This window comes from Bos mutus, chromosome 9 (genome assembly GCF_027580195.1).
Source record: "Bos mutus isolate GX-2022 chromosome 9, NWIPB_WYAK_1.1, whole genome shotgun sequence".
Classification (NCBI taxonomy): Eukaryota; Metazoa; Chordata; class Mammalia; order Artiodactyla; family Bovidae; genus Bos; species Bos mutus.
The window spans coordinates 9,348,212-9,370,232 of record NC_091625.1 but is presented as its reverse complement, the minus strand read 5'-3'; the positions used below and the strand labels follow the sequence as shown (position 1 = coordinate 9,370,232).

Sequence of the window (22,021 nt, the reverse complement as noted above, 5' to 3'; positions counted from 1 at the left end):
AGAATGCTCAAACTACCACACAATTGCACTCATCTAGCAAAGTAATGCCAAAAATTCTCCAAGCCAGGCTTCAACAGTTCATGAACTGTGAAATTCCAGATGTTCAAGCTGAATTTAGAAAAGGCAGAGGAACCAGAGATCAAATTGCCAACATCTGTTGGATCATGAAAAAAGCAAGAGAGTTCCAGAAAAACATCTACTTCTGTTTTATTGACTAGGCCAAAGCCTTTGACTGTGTGGATAACAAGAAACTGTGGAAAATTCTGAAAGAGATGGGAATACCAGACTACCTTATCTGCCTCCTGAGAAATATCTATGCAGGCCAAGAAGGAACAGTTAGAACCAGACATGGAACAACAGACTCATTCCAAATTGGGAAAGGAGTACATCAAGGCTGTATATTGTCACCCTGCTTATTTAACTTATATGCAGAGTACATCATATGAAAAGACAGACTGGATGAAGCACAAGCTGGAATCAAGATTGCTGGGAGAAATATCAATAACCTCAGATATACAGAGGACACCACCCTTATGGCAGAAAGTGAAGAAGAACTAAAGAGCCTCTTGATCAAAGTGAAAGAGGAGAGTGAAAAAGTTGGCTTAAAGCTCAACATTCAGAAAACGAAGATCATGGCATCTGGTCCCATCACTTCATGGGAAATAGATGGGGAAACAATGGAAACAGTGGCTGACTTTATTTTTTGGGGCTCCAAAATCACTGAAGATGGTGACTGCAGCCATGAAATTAAAAGTTGGTTACTCCTTGGAAGGAAAGTTATGACCAACCTAGACAGCAGAGACATTACTTTGTCAACAAAGGTCCATCTAGTCAAGGCTATGGTTTTTCCAGTAGTCATGTATGGATGTAAAAGTTGGAATATAAAGAAAGCTGAGCACAGAAGAATTGATGCTTTTGAACTGTGGTGTTGGAGAAGACTCTTGAGAGTCCCGTGAACAGCAAGGCAATCCAACCAGTCCATCCTAAAGGAGATCAGTCCTGGTGTTCATTGGAAGGACTGATGCTAAAGTTGAAACTCCAATTCTTTGGCCACCTGATGCGAAGAAATGACTCATTTGAAAAGACTCTGATTCTGGGAAAGATTGGCGGCAGGAGGAGAAGGGGACAATGGAGGATGAGATGGTTGGATGGCATCACTGACTCGATGGACATGAGTTTGAGTAAGCTCTGGGAGTTGGTGATGGACAAGGAAGCCTGGTGTGCTGCAGTCCATGGGGTTGCAGAGTCAGACATGACTGAGCAACTGAATTGAACTGAACTGAAACTTAGATACTGTGCAAATTTTGAGTAGACACCTGAGTTAATAATGATAAATAAGCACACATTATTGCTGTTATTATCATTGGAAGATTATTAAATACATTTAGATTAGCAGATGATCAGCTTTAAATTTGAATGAATAATAGTTAAAAATCTATTTCTGGCATGTCAAATATTAACAAGATATCCTATACTAAATGTATAGTACAAATTTATATAATATATACCAAATATATTATATATAATCTATATACATATTTTATATGTATGAATACTTGTTTTTAATATGTATTCTGGAGAAGGAAATGGGGTTGCAAAGGAGTTGGATATGACTTAGTGAATAAACAACAAAAATTGTATATTAATATACATAACTTACGACTTAACAGTGATTAGCATGTTATAAATACTGAGAGTGAAATAGGTGGTAAACAGATATTGTCCTTGAAGACTTACCTTGGGGTCCAGGGTCTCCTGGAGGTCCAGGTAACCCATCCTTGCCTGGAGGCCCAGGCCTCCCATGAGCTTGAGCAGCCAGCATTGCTGCTGGGAGCTTGAGCTGGGATAGGAACACGGCCATCCTCTCTTCATTGATGAAAGGAAAAATAATACATCATGTTAGGGAAACACTTTTTATGTCAAAAGTTTTCAAATTTCTTTCTCATGAAATTCAACAAAAACTAACTTGGTTTTCAATTCACGTACATCTAGTTTACCAACTGGTCTGATTGCTAAGAGATTTTTTGATTGTTCAAGTAAAACAATTGTACAAGGTTGCTTCAACATGAAGACAGATAAGTTGTGACAATGAAAGGCTCTGAAGACCTTCAGTGATTCACAGATGTCGCTAACCTAGTGGGCAACATCCTAGAGTCTTATTAACCTCTGTGATGACTTGTGGAGAGAACTCAGGTTCGTATTAAAAAAATGATTGTTATAATAAATTTAAGCCTCTTTCCAGCAATGCTATGAATGTGCCTGTGGTAATTTAAAATATCCTGATAAGGTCTTTGACACTCCCTTCCAAGTGGAATTAGATGGAGCCTAATCCTTCTATTATGGAGTGTAGACTGGACTTCCTTTTACTTTTAATGAATAGGAAAAATGCAAGTTGGGAGACTAATTCATAAAGGCTTGTGACTTCCTGGCTGCGTTCTCTCTTAGCTTCTCATTCTGAGGGAAGCCAGCTGCCATATCCTGAGGACATGAACAGACCTACATAGGGGTGAACTGAAGCCATCTGCCAACAGCTACGTGAGTGAGGCTGGACGTGGCTCTCCCAGCCCCAGCCAAGCCCTCAGGGGACGTCAGCTGGCACTCTGAACGTAATTCATGACAGACTGAGTCAGAACCACACAACTAAGCAACTCTGGAAGTCCCCGACCCAGAAAAAATATGTGATGATAACCACTGTTGTTTTAAGCCACTGATGTTTTGAGAAACTTTCTTACGCAGCAATAGATAACTCACGTGGTAGGTGGCACTTTATAGCATTGAACAAAACTGCATTACTGGACTTCCCTGGTGGCACAGTGGATAAGAGCCCACCTGCCAATGTAGGGGACAGGGGTTCAGTCCCTGGTCTGAGAAGATTTCACAAGCTGTGGAGCAACTAAGCCTGTGCGCCACAACTGCTGAACCTGGGCTCTAGGCCTCTCGAGCCGCAGCTACTGGGCTCGCAAGCCACAGCGAACGAGCCCCTGTGTCGCAGCTACTGAAACCCACGAACCTAGAGCCTGGCAATGAGAAGCCCGAGCACTGCAGGAAGAGTAGCCCCTGCTCTCCGCAACTAGGGAGAGCCCACGGGCAGCAACCAAGACCCAGAGCAGCCACAAATCAACAAATACAGCAGTGTGCACAGGTCAGAAAGCCGCATCACTGACCAAGAGGTTTATTTGTTGAAAGGATGTCCATCATAGTGATTTCATAGCACTGTTTAATTTCTGCTACTGCTGCTGCTAAGTTGCTTCAGTCGTGTCTGACTCTGTGCGACCCCATAGACGGCAGCCCACCAGGCTCCCCAATCCCTGGGATTCTCCAGGCAAGAACACTGGAGTGGGTTGCCATTTCCTTCCCCAGTGCATGAAAGTGAAAAGTGAAAGTGAAGTTGCTCAGTCGTGTCCGACCTCAGCGACCCCATGGACTGCAGCCTCCCAGGCTCCTCCGCCCATGGGATTTTCCAGGCAAGAGTACTGGAGTGGGGTGCCATTGCCTTCTCTGGTTTAATTTCTAAGCTGGGCTAATTAATATTTTACTTTGTCAAAAACTAATGTATACTTTTAAAATAAAATGTCTTATGATACACCCTCATTCTTCTTCTTCTTTTTTTTTTTTTTCTGATTTGATTTCCAGTTAGTTCCATTATCCAGCCTAAGTCTCAATAGGAAGGATATCTCATTTGGCCAAAGGAACAAATACAGCATTGGTGCCGAGAAGCACGTGCCCAGGGAATGTCAACTGCAGACAGTGAAAACAGCAAAAAGCCTCTGTACATTTCTGTGAGCCTCAAGAAGATGCTGAAAAGGAGAACACACGAGTTGCAGGAAGCTGACAAGTTATTCAGAACATTTAAACATCTTTTGCCAGTGTTGAGTGATGTGACCTTTATGCACTGAATACATCCTAAATCTTCTCAAGGACACAGCACTGTCACCTGCCTACGTTCATCTACCAGGCTGCCTGTCATCGGGGGCCTAAACAGAGAGGCAAGGGAGGCAGTGAGGACTGTGCCCGAGTGCTGCCTCCAGAGAGCTTGGCTGGTGGGTCACGAGAGTATCCTCACAGGTGGAGTCAAACATCAAAACACTGCTGCTGCTGCTAAGTTGCTTCAGTCGTGTCCGACTCTGTTCGACCCCATAGACGGCAGCCCACCAGGCTCCCCCATCCCTAGGATTCTCCAAGCAAGAACACTGGAGTTGCCATTTCCTTTTCCAATGCATGAAAGTGAAAAGTGAAAGTGAAGTCGTGTCTGACTCTTAGCGACCCCAAGGATTGCAGCCCACCAGGCTCCTTTGTCCAAAGGATTTTCCAGGCAAGAGTACTGGAGTGGGGTGCCATTGCCTTCTCCTGATCAACTATATACTCCAATATAAAATAAAAAGCTAAATGTCAAGAAAAAAGTGGTTATACATTGTAGACTATTGGGATGTTAATAACTCTTAACATTTAAACAATTTGAAAAATGAGGAACTTCAAAAAAGATAAATTTGAAAATATAGAACAGTCTTATGGACTCTGTGGGAGAGGGAGAGGGTGGGAAGATTTGGGAGAATGGCAATGAAACATGTAAAATATCATGTAGGAAACGAGTTGCCAGTCCAGGTTCGATGCACTATGCTGGATGCTTGGGGCTGGTGCACTGGGACGGCCCAGAGGGATGGTATGGGGAGGGAGGAGGGAGGAGGGTTCAGGATGGGGAACACATGTATACCTGTGGCGGATTCATTTTGATATTTGGCAAAACTAATACAATTATGTAAAGTTTAAAAATAAAATAAAATTAGAAAAAAAAAAAAAATATAAATAAGAATTTTCACTCTAAAATTCCTAAACAAGTCATATTATTAACTAAATTAAACATTCTCCATAAACAGGGCCTAACATTTTCTGTATTCAGTGCTCTTGTTGTGGGATCATGGAGACAGCTTGAGAGAGATGATCATTTCAGTAACAACTATTATCCATGTTTTTATAAGTCCCATGCACTATAATGATTATCTGCTGATAAGCTTTATTTTATGACTAGAAATCTGTCATATAATTATTCTCAGAATTATTTTTCTAATAATCAAGTCACAGTTATACTTATTATTAGAGAATTCTTGGTTATTAATATCACATAGACCATTGTTTAAATTTCACCTCAGAAGCATATTCAATATTTTACCACTATGTCATTGGGAAGATCCCCTGGAGAAGGGAACAGCTACCCACTCCAGTATTCTTGCGAGGAGAAATCCATGGACAGAGGAGCCTGCCAGGCTTATAGTTCATAGTGTCTCAGAGTCAGACGTGACTGAGTGACTAACACACTTACAAAGCTCATATTTAACAAATCTAATATGTACACAACTAGATTTAAAACAGAAGACTGGAGGAGGGCATGTCCTTGCTATGGCAAAAAGAAACAGTATTCTCTTCATGTATTTTCTTGAAAAAGCAAATTCAAATGATTTCATTTGTGAAACTAACCACAGTTTTTTGAAGATACAGCTAATAAGTATTAAGAAATGAATCTTTCATGTGAAAAACTCCAGAAAAGTGTTTTACTGATTACATTAGTGTTAATTTTGCAAGTAAGGACAAAATGACTGTAACACATTAGAATCCATAGCTGCCAGCTGGGAAAAACTAGGGCCAAATGATAGAGACCTGTAAAGAGGTACCTCCAGACTTTTCTCTAGACTTTTCCAGACTTTTCTCCAGACTTTTCACTCAGTGTAGATTCATTTGAACTTGAAAGATACTTTTCACTTAAACAGATATGTCTGTTTTATAAATTTTTGATAAAGAGCAAGCTACTCTTGAGAGTAACCTATTTTTCAATGGGCTTTCAATAAAAACTTGTTTGAAAAATGTAGGTCCATACACGGTTTAGGAAATAAAGCAAAATTATTTTCAAATAGAATTATTAAAGAAAAAGCCCCAACAAATGTGGAGTATTAGCTATACTTATCAAAAGAGTAATTACCCTACACTCCCATTCTGAAATCAAGAAGAAGCCAGAATGGAAACAGGACAGTGTCCACGGGACCAGAATCTCCAGTGAAGAGTTACCGACTGTGACGATGGGGACCAATGAGGGCTGATAGCTCGTCTCCAAAAGTGACACTAAGTCCCTGACTTTCCAGTAACGCTTTTCATTACCTTTCTACCTGGGGCATGTTTGGTTGGTGTGAATACATCTGTTTGAGTAACAGTATATAAAACAAATGCAATTAATATATATATAGTTTTGCAAATCATCCCATTAAATATAGATAGAATATATTTACATTAATTGTAAACTGAGTACTTTATAAAAATATGAAATTCAATGTTTACAGCTTGAAACTTTGCTTATTAGTTATTGTTTTGCACTTAAAAGATAGATATATACTTCAGTACAATTTTTCTTAATTTGAGACATACCTTTTTGAATGCCTTCAGTGTCTAAACAAAATATTCCTATCACTACTTTTTCCTCTTTAACGTATGAATTGAATTTGCAAGTACTTTGTTTTTGGTGCTTTTAAATATTTTCAGCAATACAGTTTTTAAAAATTTTTTTAAATTAATTGATTTTAATTGGAGGCTAATTACTTTACAAGATTGTGGTGGCTTTTGCCATACATCGACATGAATCAGCCACGAGTGATATGTCCCCCCCCATCCTGAACACCCCTCCCAACTCCATCCCCACCCCATCCTGATGTATTTTTTTTTAATTTATAATTTTTTTTATTGAAGGATAATTGCTTTACAGAATTTTGCTGTTTTCTGTCAAACCTCAACATGAATCAGCCATAGGTATACATATATTCCCTCCCTTTTGAACCTCCCTCCCCTCTCCCGCTCCATCCCACCCCGCTAGGTTGATACAGAGCCCCTGTTTGAGTTTCCTGAGCCATATAGCAAATTCCTGTTGGCTATCTATTTTACATATGATAATATAAGTTTCCATGTTGACTCTTTCCATACATCTCACTCTCTCCTCCCCTCTCCCCATGTCCATAAGTATATTCTCTATGTCTGCTTCTCCACTGTTGTGTTCTAATACATATATACGGAATCTAGAAAAATGGTACTGAATGATTTATTTACAGGGCAACAATATTTTTTAAAATAATTACTTCTAGCTGTAAATTATCTAGCTTTAAGATACACTCAGTAACAGTCATTTAGCATAAGAGTAATTACTTCCTCTGAACCATACTCTAATGCTCTATAATTTTAAATAATACATTTCTGAGCCAGTAAATAAATTATAAAGACCTGTAATCTTAATTGTTTTTCCTCTGTTTTCACGGATCTTTGGTCAATAAACTGTTTTTGGCTACACTTTCTAATGAGGCAGGAAACTAAAGAGTCTGGATAGGAGCTTGCATAATGCAGACACACAGAGCCCATCTGCCAAGGCAAACCCACAGCAGTCACAGCAGTCATTCTAACAGATGAGACTGGGGCGGGCCTTCCTTGGAGAAAGGACTCGTTAAAATCAAGCAGACATGAATATTAATGTGGTGATAAAGTACATCAGACAGAGGTGGAAGGGACATTCAGACATCATCTAACCCATGGTCTACCTTCTATTTCACAGATAGAATTTGTAAACATTTTCAAAGAAAGATTCATCTTTTTCTCCTAAAGCCCATTCAAATGTTTAATTGCCCATTTTCTTGATAGAGCTTCAACTTATTTTCTTTTGTTACTCCATTATGGAAACAGAGACTAGTTACTGAGTGATTTCCCTTGGGAAATCAGTCATCAATTTGATAATATTGTTATGTCTTGGCCTTCAGGTTAAGTAACTTTTACTCATAGGCTTGGCAATCTGTTCCGTAAGTCACTTTTTGGTTCTACTATTCTGGGGCTTTCCATATATCTCTTAAATGTGGAAACCAAAATTATATACAGTTATCTCCTAATGAACAAAAATATCAGAAGAGCAATTTCCTTTCATATCCTAAGAATGATGTTCCAGTTTCATATTAACTGTTACTTCAGCAGCGTCATTTGGTGGCTTCGTGTTCGCTCAGGGGCTCATCATGACTCGAGGGTTGCTACTGCTACATCTAACTCTGGCTCCATCTAATCCTTTGTTCCCTTTGTTGCTTTGAAATGTTATTATGAGTAAAGACGGTAGATTGAACACATGTGTCTGCTTTAACTCGTTCTTATATCCCTACAAAAACAATAGTAAATTATTTTTAAAGGCATAAAAGCATGAGAATAGGAGAAAAATATTATGAAAGGAGATGAGGTTAAACTCTGGAAGCTCTCAGATGGTGGAGTGTGGATAACTTCGCAGACTCACAAAAACCAAATCTTTACACTGGAAGCTGAGGGACAGCCTGTGTCAAACCATAAAATCTTTAAAATATTCAGAATTGACTGCATGAGTTACATGTGGAAGTGAGAGTGAAGGAGGGGAACTGAAATGAGGGAGACTGGTTGGAAGCCTGTTTAGGAAATGGTCTTAAAATCCCTTTCTCTGCTTGTGCAGCTGGCTCACTGCCCCTTCCCAATTCCAGCCTGAAGGTTTATTATCTGAAGAGCATAAACAGACCATCTCTGCAAGGAAGACCGCAGACTGTGTTGAGACCCAGGCTTCCAGACTGAGAACAAGGAGAAGAGATGGAAGCTGCAATGCTTGGAGCTGAGGCCCCAGCAGGAGCCTCCTACCCTGCTCCCCAGATGGTAGCAGCCAGGCAGGTAATGCAAGTGTTTCTTCTGGGGAATCTGATCAGAACGAGACTGCATGACACTGAAGTTGAGGGTCCTTCAATTAAAAAAAAAAAACACCAACTAGACTACCTTCAATAAAGCTCATGGTTGGCAATCCCATCATTCACTCCTAATAGTCCATCAGTTTTTTCTAGAACCCATGCTTTTGTATGAGCAGATGGCCAAGGATGACTGGCACTGAGGAAACCCTCTAAGTTGTAATCAGCAGCATGAATTCATGACCATTGAAAAAACTGTTTTGTTTTTTTTTTCTATTTTGTCACTGAAGCGACCTAAGTCCCTGGGCTACTCTGCTCTCTCTCTAGTGCTCATGTGAAATACGATGATATTTACTGAAGTGCTGACATTTTGTTCTGTCTTACTAATTTCTGCTTAAAATAATCAGGCTTCCTGGAGAGAGTAACTCCATGCTGGCAGTGAAAGTCTTAAGATGAACTTGGGGTATCTTGTAATCTTACTCGCTGGAAAATTCAACAATGCATGTTTAGCTTAGCAAAGAAAGGATGCTGTGCAAAAGAAGCAGGAATCATGAACTGATGAGGATTTATTTTCTAAAGACAATTCCCACCTTATTAAGCTCATAGTTGAGGGGAATGATCTTGATTTTTGCAAATCATTTGACAAAATTATGTAATATCTTTGTAAATAAAGAAATATGGATTAGATTTTAAGACAACTATTTGGATTCAGAGCTTGCTAAAATAGATTAAATTGATGCTTTATGAATGGACAGGAGGAACTCAATGGTGTTCAGACCTAATCCTTTTAACTCAACATTTCTAACAAAAATTGTGACCTGCCTATGAAATTTAGAGATGACACAAAGTTATGAGAGTCAGGCAAATGCCCTACAACAAGACAAGATTCCAAAAGATATTTTCAGGTTGGAACAACGTATACACGAGAATCACTTGAAGTTGAGTAAAAATAGGCAAAAATCACACACATTTAAAAAATGAACACAAAGCATGAGAAACATTCAATTTTTTTAAAGTTTCTATAAGGTGGATGGAGGCTTGTTAGCTCACTTAAAAGTCAAAATGAACCAACAGTGTGATACAGATACTTTTTTTTTTAAGGAACACTATCTTAGGCTACATTATTGAAGTGTCTAAACCAGGGGTCAGAAAGCTTTCTTGGAGAAGGGTCACAAAGTAAATATTTGAGGCTTGGCAGGCTACACAGTCCCTGTCATATACTTAACCCTGCTGTCCAGCATGAAAGCGAGCAGAGAAAATACATAAAGAAAGGAGTGTGACTGCACTCCTATGACACTATTTATGGACACAGATTTGAATTTCTGATCACTTCGCATGTCATGAAATATTATTTTGATTTAAAAAAACATTTAGAAATGTATCCTCCTTCCACGGGCTTCCCAGGTGGCACTAATGGTAAAGAACCCGCCTGCCAACGCAGGAGACAAAAGAGACAAAGGTTTGATCCCTGGGTTGGGAAGATCGCTGCAGGAGATAATGGCAACCCACTCCTGGGAAATCCTATGGAGAGAGGAGCCTGGCAGGCTACAGTCTATAGGGTCGCAAAGAGTCGGACATGACTGAAGCGACTTAGCACGAAAGCAAACACATCCTTCCACCTGCCAAAAAGGTAAAAGCGCTTCTTAGCTTGTGGCTGTAACAGCAGCGAGAGGCAGGTAAGCAGGGCTGGTGGCTATGGTTCACTGAGCCTGGTCTAGATCCATACACTGTCCTCTGCTTGGTCACAATACCCCTGGGGAATGAGGGCCGTTCCTCCAGGGCGATGGCATGGGGGAACTGGACATGTTTGCTCCATGGAGGAGAAGATTAAGGAGGGGTGCTGTGGGTGCTCACTCAGGGGGCTGTCGTGTGAAGAGAAGGTCCTGTCCTTGTGGTGGCTACAGACCAGGAATAAGGAGAGAACCTACAGGGAGGCGAACTTAGCCCCATGTGAGTAAGAAGCTCCTATCTGAGCTGCCCCATCCTAGGACAGGCCACCTCTTAAGGCGGATGGTGCACAGCATCTTTGGACAAACATTGCTGGAGAGACTGTCAACAGCAAAGGGGGAGGAGGAAGCGGGGACAATGCAGAAATGGGTACTCCGCAAATCTCACCTTCAAAAATCCTCAGAACTTCTTGATTAATATACTTCTTTATTTCTTCAAATGAAACCACATCAGCCTAAAGAAGAGGAAGAAAAGGTCTGTTAATACAGAACCTAGCACAAATGAATAAAGAACAGAAGTAGTGGGTTGGCATGCATGCTGGAAACATCTATAGAGATCCATTGATCTAGCAAAATAGTTTTGTCCTTTGTAATAATCCCTGGATACTGGTAAAGTCAATATCTAACCAATTCTATTATGTGTCTTCAAAGGATGAGCACTCTAACTGGGCTGATTCTTTAACATGTTTCATTCATGAGCTAAAGCTTACTAAGTTTTACCCACTTCATGGTCAAGTTTATTTTGCAATTTACACACTGCAGGCAAACCTGTATTAAGCAATTTTCTTTTCTTTTTAACATTTTTATTTATTTATTTTTGGCCACACTGGGTCTTTACGGCTTTGCGTGGCCTTTCTCTATTTGTGGCAACTGGGGACTGCTCTCGAGTTGCGGCTCGGGCTTCTCACTGGTAGCTTCTTTTGGTGCAGAGCATGAGCCCTAGGGTAGACAGGCTTCGGCAGCTGTGGCATACGGTCACAAGTTGTGGGGCATGGGTTCTGTTGCTTCGTGGCATGTGGGATCTTCCCGGACCAGGGATTAAACCAGTGTTTCCTGCTTTGGCAGGTGGACCCTTAACTGATGGATATCTGGAAGTCTGAAATTTTCTTGATAGAAAATGCTGTGGAGTCTGGTAAAGGGAAGTAGGTAGATGATGCCACTTGATTTTTAACCCCTTTACAAATAAATCTACATGACTGACCAAGAACCTAACATTTATAATAGCATTTAACATTTATAATAGTAATGTTTTATTTCAGTACCTTGATAGTTTTAAAAGGGAGCTATCATTTTTCACAGTGGTTAAGGGTTCAAAGCATGTTGTTACTCTTCTTTGTATTTGGTGGTTACTATCCAGGGATACATGTGTGGCTTTAAAGACAATATGATGGGTTCACACAGAGTGATAGCTTCTGTGGAACAGAATAGTTCTAATTTCAGAATATTTTATTTTCACTGTTTGAATGAATGCATCTAATACCACATATTGGCACAGCACTGAGAGTTCATTGCACAGGCTTGATTCAAGCAGAGCGTAGCAAGAGTGGGTGAACCAGAGTATTGTGGGAATGCCCAGTTCAGCCCAATCTCTGGACTTAGCTGTTTATCAGGGGACAGCATGTCCTTCATTCTCTGGCCTCACACTAGGACCGCCCCCCTTTCTTCCTGACAAGGACATATTCTGATTCAGTTCCTCTGCAGGATGGCTACCCACCTCCTCCTGAGGATGCTTATAAAGACACGGGCCTCCTTAGCCAGATACTCTCTTGGGCCAATGGGTTTCCACTTCAAAGCACCACTCAGGGCAGATTCTGACAGTCAACAAAATGGAGTTTTAACATAAATAGATGTGTGTTTTCTGTGTAGTGTAGGGGACATCATCGATTGTATTTGAGGGCAAGGCCCTGGAGTCCATCAGAGCTGGGTCTGTCTGACCTCTAGATCACTGTGACCCTGGACAGGTCAAAGTTCGGCTTCTGCATTTGTGAACGTGGAAGGACAGGTCACCTGTCCTCTCAGGTTAGTTGTGAGGATCTAAGGAGGGAATGTTCAGTGAGTACTCAGCATGGGACCTGGCACATCACTTGAAATAAATAACATGATTGCTGCGCTTGTAGAGGCCAGCTTAGGTTCACTTTATCTGGAAAGGTTTATGACTTGCAGTCCCAGCCAGGAGCTCCAGGAGCTCTCTGCCCACTTACCGGGGAGCCAGGGAGGCCGGGGAGGCCTGGAGGGCCCTGGTGCCCAGGGGATCCTGGGGAGCCCTTGTTTCCTGGGGGCCCCACAGGGCCGATGGCTCCCTTGATCCCTTGAAGGCCTGGTTTTCCTTGTTCACCTTGTGGGCCTCGGTCTCCTGGGATTCCCTGATCACCCTGTTAAGGGAAAAAATGAATTAGAATGATCTCTTCTAGAACCATGTTAGCAAAGGCTCTGGATTCATACTGGCATGTGTTAGCTGTGGAGCCTTTGATAAGTGGATTAAACTCCTTGCACCCTGCTTGCTTCCTCTCCCTAAAGGAAGGCTATTAGCAGTGTCCACTGAATAGATGATGCTGAGAAGTGAGTTAACTCCCTGGAGTGCCTAGAGCAGCACTGGCACTCAGAAAGCACTAGTTCAAAGTCAGTGATGAGCTTACTCGCACCTGGTCTTCAGTCCAGAGTGATGATATTTCTGAAAGTCCAGAGTGGCGCTGCCACTTCAGGCCTGGGTCTCCTTTGCGATAACAGAGGAAGATGGCTAAGAAGATTTCATCACTGAAAGCGTCCATTTGGAAAAGCTTCAGGATGCTCAAAATCTCTCCTAAATCAGGTACTTTATTCTTTTTATGCTTTCTCCTGTATGTTTGGTCTTTGTTAGTTTCTGTGGGTTGGTTTCTGTACTCATGTTTTACCCGTGTGTGTGTGTGTGTGTGTGTGTGTGTGTGTACATGTGTGAGTGCATTCTATGTCCTAAAAGGACATGACTGAGGAAGGTGAGAAAAAACAGCCTTTGGGAATGTTCAAAGCAGGTGACTGGGGTGGAAGGTCATTACTGAGATCATTTATTCAATAATGTAAATGAACTATAAAAAAATTCATTGAATGAGATGCCATAACAAATTAGATGTGCTTGAATCTGAGAAGCTTCTTTAATGCTGACTTTTTCTTGCAAGGCGTTTACTACCATATAAGTTTGTGCATGAGAGTATGAAAGAGGGAGAGGGAGAGAGAGAGAGAGATGGAATATAAATGAATGAATATGTATGTATGTTGGCAGATATTTCAGTTTCCATATTTCAAATATTAGTTCCACAGCTCCAGGAGGTGATGATCACACTGAATATGAGAGATCGGTGCATTGACCTGCCCCGTATTTGACTGTGTTATTCTTCTATTTGTGATTCTTCTGCAAAAGTCCAAACTCTATTTTTCCTGATATAAAAAAATAATGAAGTGAATGAATAGTTACTGAGATCTATCTGATTCTAAATGAAGAGATATAGAAAGAAGCCATGTACAAAGAAGAAAATCATTTGGACCTAATTTAAATTCTACTGCCTTAGTTATAAAAATATGTCTCCTACAAGTATGTCAGCCTGGGTCACATTTGGAAAAATATCTGAGATGATTAAGACAAAAAAAAAAAAAAAAGAAACAGAAGAACTACTAGCACACCTTGAGTATGTGCAAAATAAACACAATTAAAATTATTTATACTTTAGGTACATTATAGTAAGTTTATTATGAAAACTAGAAAGAACCTAAATATCCCAGGAAAAGGGGCCAGGTATTGTCTAAATACCTTGGAAAAGGTATATCCAAATACTGGAATAACATAGAGCCACTAAAAGGTCCATGTGGATCTAGGTTTACTGACATGGAAAGATGGTCATCATATGTTAGGTGAAAAAAGTCATTTACCAAACGGTATGAACCCATTTTTTTTTTTAAAGTATATGCTCACTTGCATCGATGCATTAAGCAAATGTGTATACTACCTTATGTATAACAGTGAGATGGAAATAGGTCCAAAATACCAACAGTGCTTATCTCTGTATAGTGACATAAGGTAGACTTTCTTCTTTTTTCTTTATGGTTTCTCTATTTTAGTATTTCCTTCAGTTATCATGGATTATTTGTGTGGTGCTGGTGGTGGTTCAACAATCAAGTCATGTCTGACTCTTTGTGACCCCATGGAACCCTTGTGACCCCATGTGACCTGCCAGGCTCCTCTGTCCATGGGATTTCCCAGGCAAGAATACTGGAGTGAGTTGCCATTTCCTTCTGCAAGGGGTCTTCCCAACCTAGGGATCAAACCCAGGTCTCCTACATTGCAGGCAGATTATTTACCACTGAGCCACCAGGGAAGCCAGATTATTTGTGTAATGATAAGTAAAACAGACACCAGTACGTAAGAACATGCCCCACCCCCAACACACATGCACACAAGCCCTCACTAGAACCCCTAAATAACAGTGCTCAAGGAACCTGTGGCTGAGTAATAAATCCAATTCTAGTAGAAAACATTAAGGTTTCTTAGAGAAAATAATGGGAAGTTGCAATACTGATATCAACAACCAAAACAACGACACTAAACGCACACACCAGAACTGGCATTACTAGTAGCTCTATATGTCTTTCTCTACCTCCAACCCCAGCCCCTTGCTCAACCAAGTATTACTCCCCCAGACTGGGGGAGGGGGTGGTCTCAACGACACCTCTGTTCCCTGGGAGGCATTTGAAAATGCACGGTGAGGCTGATGGTACAGCATCTAGTGGGTGGAGGCCAGGCATGCTGCTAAACATCTTAACAAAGCGCGGGACGGGCACCTACGACAAAGAATTATTGCTCCCAAACATCAACAATGCTGAGGTGGAGAAACCCTACTCTAGGCGAAAAGCACACGGGTGATGGTTACAGTGGGTCATGTGTCTGACACAGGAGGCTCATAGGAGCTTTCCAAACTGGGATCACAAACCAGACATAGTTGGGAATAAAGGCCAAGCAGGTAGGCGTATCTGCCGTATTGCCTACTGCTGGGTCCTTGAATGGCCCTGTTTTATGCCTGGCAGAGATCTTGGTTCCTGTACACCCTAAGGCTTTTCATATCAAGAGATTTCTAGTGGGTCTAAAAATATAATTTGAATGATGGGGCAATTGTGGAGACAGACTTAACAGTCATAGTAGGAGCGTACATACCCGTTCTCCTTTGGGGCCTCTCTCTCCAGGCTTACCCATGATGCCCTGAAAAACAAATGTCAGCACTAAAAATCACTGCATGCCAAGATTCCTCATCAATCTACTCCACCAGGAATTCTGGCAGGTGATCTGGATGTAGTTTTGTATTAGAACATTTATTTCCAATGACATGTTCCATACCTGAACACCTGGTAATCCATCTTTCCCATTTATTCCCTGTAAAGACAAATAATGGTCAGTATTTCTGATTCTGCATTAACAGGAATAATTAAATGCAACAAAAGGGTAAAGTTTCAAGGACTGTATCATATCTCCACTGAGATTTTGGTGAGGCAGTGTGGTGAAATAGAAAACAAAATCAACAGAATTAGCCCCAAGTTTAAATTCTGACTCTATAACTTACAAGTTCCATTTACTTCAGGCAATTTACTTAACCGTAATAGCATCAGCTTATCCACTCACAAAGCAGGGATAAATAATGGCCTTACAACTAGGGATTTAGGGAAATAACAGAAAAGGCCTAGCTCACTATAAACAGTCACCAGGGTTGTTCTCCTCACTTATTCCATTAGGTCCATTCTGAGAAATAAGAAGGCTTCCCATGGTGCTGGGTGGCCAGTATATGATATTCATTGTTCACTCTCAACAATTTTCCTACCAAAGACAGTCATTCTCAGTAAATGGCCTCTGTTGCTGCTTGAGAAATTTCATAACATGGCTAGAGCCTGATCCTGCTATGAAATAAACTGTCAGCCAGAGACAACTGCTATTTTTCAGTTGGAAAATAGGAAAGGACAGTGAGAAACATGTAATTGTGCTTTCTGAGAGTATTAAATACTGGTTTCTTCTTATTAAACTGGAAGCTTCTCAAACTCTACAAGGCAGTTCCATAGTTGATAATAAAGCCTCGTCCTGCTTGAAGATTCGTGAGCCCAGGAGAAGCCCCAGCTGGCAGGTATAAGGAGGGAAAGCACTCAGGGTCACATCAGATGCTGAGAGCCCCACAGCAGGTTTGTCTCTGAGATTTGATTTGAAGAGGGAGACCAAGGTGAGAAGTGATTTCTCGGCAGCAGGCAGGCGCATGGACTCCCTCCTCTGCAAAGCCTGGGAGACTTTCGCTGGGCTGGGACGGAGTCTACAAGGATGGCTCTTCCGACAAGAGGTGTTTTCACTGCTGTAATCACACTGGGTTGGGAACCCAGCCCAGTCCCCTAACCTCCCTGAACATCCTGGGAATTACCTAGAGCACTTTAAGAGCACTTTAACTAGGACCATGTTGCCAGAAGCATCGAGTTCTAAGGAATTATGCCATCCAGAAACACAAGCAAAAGATAAAGCTGGTTAAGGAGAGGATGTGAAAGAAACAACCATGTCATTTGAATAAGAGAAGATAAACCTGCTGTAAAAGTGTAATTCATGTTTTGGTAACAATACAAGAAAATGAACAAACTTATAGATAATTTTTTGTCTTTTATAATTCATTAGTGACTGTCATATGTGTTCTCTTTTCTCTGCTACTGCTGCTTCGTTGCTTCAGTCGTGGCCAACTGTGTATGACCCTATGGACTGTAGCCCGCCAGGCTCCTCTGTCCATGGGATTCTCCAGGCAAGAACACTGGAGTGGGTTGTCATGCCCTCCTCCAGGGGATCTTCCCAACCCAGGGATCAAACCCGAGTCTTCTGCATTGCAGGCAGATTCTTTACCACTGAGCCATCAGGGAAGCCCATCTCTTTTCTCTGTGAAGATGTTATTAACTTGTTCTTTATCACCAGTGGGGGGCGGGGAAGGTCCCAGTTTCAGAAATTTTTACAAAAACCTCAATGGATTTACCTTTCTCCCTTTCATTTCACTTATCCAAAAGACCCCTACTCTTCTTTCTAACTCAGGTGTCCATCTGCCACACGCCTGCCTCTGAGCACTGGCCTGAGGCTGCAGAGGAAGGGGGCCCTTGCTCAGGTGTTCTGACCTGTACCTGTGGCAGCAGCCCCCAAGCAACCCCTCGGTATTTCTCGACTTGGCTCCTCCTTCTCAAAAGTGCCTGCACATATTTTCCTGTCTCATGAGACCTCCAGCGTTACCAGCATTGCCAGCCCATTCCTCATGGTCAGTGATGACTTGCATCCTTCATGGAGAAAACAGCAGTAAGGGACCCACTCACTGTTCTGCCTCCAGCCCCACCTACCTGTGCTCATGAGAACTCTGACTTCTGCTCCTCGCTCCTCTTAAGAAGGAGGTTCTGCCCTGTTCCTTGTGAAGACCAGTTTCTACTTGTGAGTCTTCTCTCCTGACTCAGAGCCCACTCTCTTGTATCTTCCAATGTCCCCTTTCAACAGAGTCATTCTTTTTTTTATATTTGTGGCTTAGCTGGTAAAGAAGCTGCCTGCAATGCGGGAGACCTGGGTTCGATTGCTGGGTTGGGAAGATCCCCTGGAGAAGGGAAAGGCTACCCACTCCAGTATTCTTGGGTTTCCCTGGTGGCTTAGCTGGTAAAGAGTCCACCTGCAAGGCAAGAGACTTGGGTTTGATCTCTGGGTTGGGAAGATCCCCTGGAGAAGGGAAAGGCTACCCACTCCAGTATTCTGGCCTGGAGAAGTCCATGGACTGTATAGTCCACGGGGTTGCAAAGGGTCAGACACGACTGGGAGACTTTCACTTTTCATTCTTTTATGAATGGATCTCTGCTGCTGTGTGTGGATGTTCACTGGTAGCAGTGCACAGGCTTCTCATTGCAGTGGCTTCTACTGCTGCGGAGCACGGGACCGAGGCATGCGGGTGAGGTAGTTGTGGCTCACAGCGTGGGCTCAGTAGATGTGGTGCATGGGCTTAGTTGCTCTGTGGCATGTGGAATCTTCCCAGATCAAGGATGGAAGCCATGTCTCCTGCATTGGCAGGCAGATTCTTCACCACTAGACCACCAGGAAAGTTCTCAAGCAGGTCATTCTTATCACGATACCACCATGCTGTACTCTCTCTCCCAGTGACGCCTGCATTTCCAAACCCAGGGGAGAATTTTAAGCTCCCTTGATACTCTTCCATATGGTTTCCTCTCCATTCTCTTAAACACTTGGCTCCCTCGACATACAGGAACTCTCCTTTGCCTGGCCTTCTTCTCTTCTCACTGGCTGCCCCTTCTTGGTCCTTCAGCCAGAGCCTCTCCTAACGGCTCTGTTCTCTTCCCAGTTCACAGTGACCTCATTTCATCCAGGCTCAGGCTGAAAGACCCAAATCAGTCTCTGCAGTCCTGGCCTCTCCATTGATTCCAGAAGAATATATCCATCGCTTACTTGACATTTCCACTTGGCAGTCTACTAGTGCTTCAAGATGAACATTTTAGAGCAGAGAACTCCTGGTTTTTCCTTCCAAATTCATCCATCTCCCGTATTTCCTGTCTCACCAAATGTACCACACTGACCAGGTTGCTCAGACTGCAAACCACAGCTTTGCTGTGTCTCTTTCTCACACACTGCATCTGGTCCATCAGCAAGTAGTGATGGCTCTGCCTTCAAGACACATCATGGCAATGCTTCTTCAAGGTTCTGTCTGCTTCCACCCTGCTCCCTATGGTCAGCTCTCTAGGCAGGAGTTAGAGTGGTACTTGAAAATGCAGTCTAGTCATTTCCCTACCCACTACAAATGCTCCAATGGGTCTCCGTCAGACTTCAAATGAAACCCAAACTCCATCCCTGACTCAGAAGTTCCTCACAGTCTGGCCACTGCCTGCCTCTCCCTCTGTGTCTTTCCTGCTCTCCTTCAGCTCACCTCACTCTTGACTTTGTGCCTTCTGCCCTTCCTTCAACACAGAAGGTTCTGCTAGCCTTTCCTTTTTCTTGAAACAATGTCCCCTGTCCCCACCTCTGCTGTCTACTTGACTTCCCCATGGCTTGAGCTCTCCTACCATACAGGGTTTGCTCCAATGCTGGATGCTGTTTGACTGCCCTATTGAAATGCTACTCCAGGGCTTTACCCTGCTTAGGCTGTATTCTACCTGAATCATGTGTGTTTGTTTCTGGTTCGTATCCCTACACTAGAGTACAAATCCAAGGAGCTGCAGGCACCCACAACAGTGCCTGGCATGTCCTAGGTGCTCAAGAAGCATTCACTGACTGAATAAATTGCTTTTTGCATAACTCCCTGGGAATGTGATGGCATATGAGAGTGCCTTACAGGGGCTGGGATGGGGAGTTGGTAAAAGGCAGGGGAGAGGAGGTAGAGACTGAGACTAATGTTAATGGACCGTCTTCCATGGCAGGCACTGGACATCGCACCATGTCATGTGACCTCAGTGACTCACAAACCCTTGGCGTCATATCGCAAACCCAGATCTCCCTGACTTTAAACTGCATATACTTCCTGTTTTTTTCACGTTGCTTCTCTGGGGAGATGGTGGCCAGGGGATGCCCCAACCCTGAGGTTTCACAGAGACTGATCAGCCCCCTGAGTTCTGTGCTGTTTGGTCACCTTCAGCCCCCCTCTCCTAACAGTAGCCCACTCCCACCCAGTCCATGACACAGAAACAAGCAGAGGGAGCAGGGACTTCTATAAAGAGCACCCTGTTTATTCCTCTATGCCTCCCCTCCCTCAGGGCCCAGCCCACCCTTAGCACATAGCAGGGATGAGCTGAGTATATGTTGACTTGAACTGAATCAATCAGAATGACTGTTACAACGTCACATCAATATTATGTCTCAGTAGCCAAGAGCTCTTTTAGGACATGAGTGGGTAATGTTTTTGGCAGTGATTAACGAAGGTGTAAGAACAAGTCCACAGATAAAGGAGGGAATGTGGAGACAGAGCCTCTTTCTACTGTAGCTCCACACACAGGTGTTAAATCTGCGAGTCTGCTTATTTCAGGATATGACAGGCCATTTCATTTTTCACTCCGCTGAGAACATTAGACCTAAGAAATAATGAGTCTAATTTCCTGACACTTAAAATAAAAGGCCTCACTGTTCCCATGGTGATTTAAGACATACTCACAGGGAGCTGGGCCCTCAGGGAGAACCACATCCCAAGAAGCCATTGGCAGACCTGCTGTCACTTCCTCAGAAACTCTGTATTCACATCTCACTTTCTGAGGTGACAAGTAAAGAGGCTGTGCTGAGAACTTTTCTTAAAGAGGCAAATTTTAAATAATGAAAAAGACTTACAGGCTTTCCTGAGGGTCCTTCTGGTCCAGGGAAACCTATGTCTCCAACAGGGCCTCTCTCCCCCTGTAGACATGTCCACAGACAAACATTAGTTGCCAATAAAAACTTTAGAACTGCTTGTGGTAAACACAAGGACAACCACTAAGTCAGAAACAGGCAACTCACCGGTTCTCCTGGAATTCCTGGGGGGCCTGGGGCTCCGGGTTTCCCCTGAGGAATCAGATTACCAGGAAATGTTAGGAGCTAAATTTCTGAATAAGGCCACGTGTTTTCCTTCCACACCCGTGTGTGTAGCACCTGTGCTACAGGTGTGGCTCTACACTGATGCGCCATCCCCGCTGGTCAGAGTCTGTGGACCACACTCCACTGTGCAGATAGGAAGGCAGTCCCTCAATGCATGTGTGGGTGTGTGGTGGGGGATGGGGGGAGGGAGGATAAGAATTATGAAAATGCTTTCATCAGTGTTTTATAGTTTTCTATATATAGGTCTTTTGTTTCTTTAGGTAAATTTATTCCTAAGTATTTTATGAATTTTCCTTGGAAGAAAAGCTATGACCAACCTAGACAGCATATTAAAAAGCAGAGACATTGCTTTGCCAACAAAATTCCGTCTAGTCAAAGCTATGGTTTTTCCAGTAGTCATGTATGGATGTGAGAGTTGGACTATAAAGAAAGCTGAGCGCCGAAGAATTGATGCATTTGAACAATGGTGTTGGAGAAGACTCTTGAGAGTCCCTTGGACTGCAAGGAGATCCAACCAGTCCATCCTAAATGAAATCAGACCTGAATATTCATTAGAAGGACTGATGCTGAAGCTGAAACTCCAATACTTTGGCCACCTGATGCGAAGAGCTGACTCACTGGAAAAGACCTGCTGCTGGGAAAGATTGAAGGCAGCAGGAGAAAGGGAACAACAGAGGATGACATGGTTGGATGGCATCACCAACTCGATGGACACCAGTTTGAGTAAGCTCCAGGAGTTGGTGATGGACAAGGAAGCCTGGTGTGCTGTAGTCCATGGGGTCACAAAGAGTCGGACATGACTGAGCAACTGAACAGAACTGAAGTATTTTATTCTTTTCATTGCAATGGTGAATGGGATTGTTTCCTTAATTTCTCCTTCTGTTTTTTCATTGTTAGTGTATAGGAATGTAAGGGATTTCTGTGTAATCTTTCGTAGAGAATGTTCTTGTACACTTGAGAAAAAGGTGAAATCCATTGTTTTTGGGTGAAATGCAGTGCAGATATTAATTAGGTCTAAC

General features: G+C 42.6%; 1 protein-coding gene across 1 annotated transcript in view; it reads right to left on the bottom strand.

The window, feature by feature from the left end:
* Positions 1-1,384: 1,384 nt before the first annotated feature.
* The window catches only part of COL19A1 (collagen type XIX alpha 1 chain), a 412,517-nt gene continuing 391,880 nt past the window's right edge, over positions 1,385-22,021 (bottom strand). Inside the window, exons 43-50 of the mRNA XM_070377142.1 lie at positions 20,925-20,969; positions 20,760-20,822; positions 15,792-15,827; positions 15,612-15,656; positions 12,634-12,804; positions 10,821-10,887; positions 1,738-1,866; positions 1,385-1,404 (exon numbers count right to left, since the gene is read on the bottom strand). Of these exons, the coding sequence (XP_070233243.1) occupies positions 1,385-1,404; positions 1,738-1,866; positions 10,821-10,887; positions 12,634-12,804; positions 15,612-15,656; positions 15,792-15,827; positions 20,760-20,822; positions 20,925-20,969 (576 nt within the window). The remainder of the gene's footprint in view (positions 1,405-1,737; positions 1,867-10,820; positions 10,888-12,633; positions 12,805-15,611; positions 15,657-15,791; positions 15,828-20,759; positions 20,823-20,924; positions 20,970-22,021) is intronic.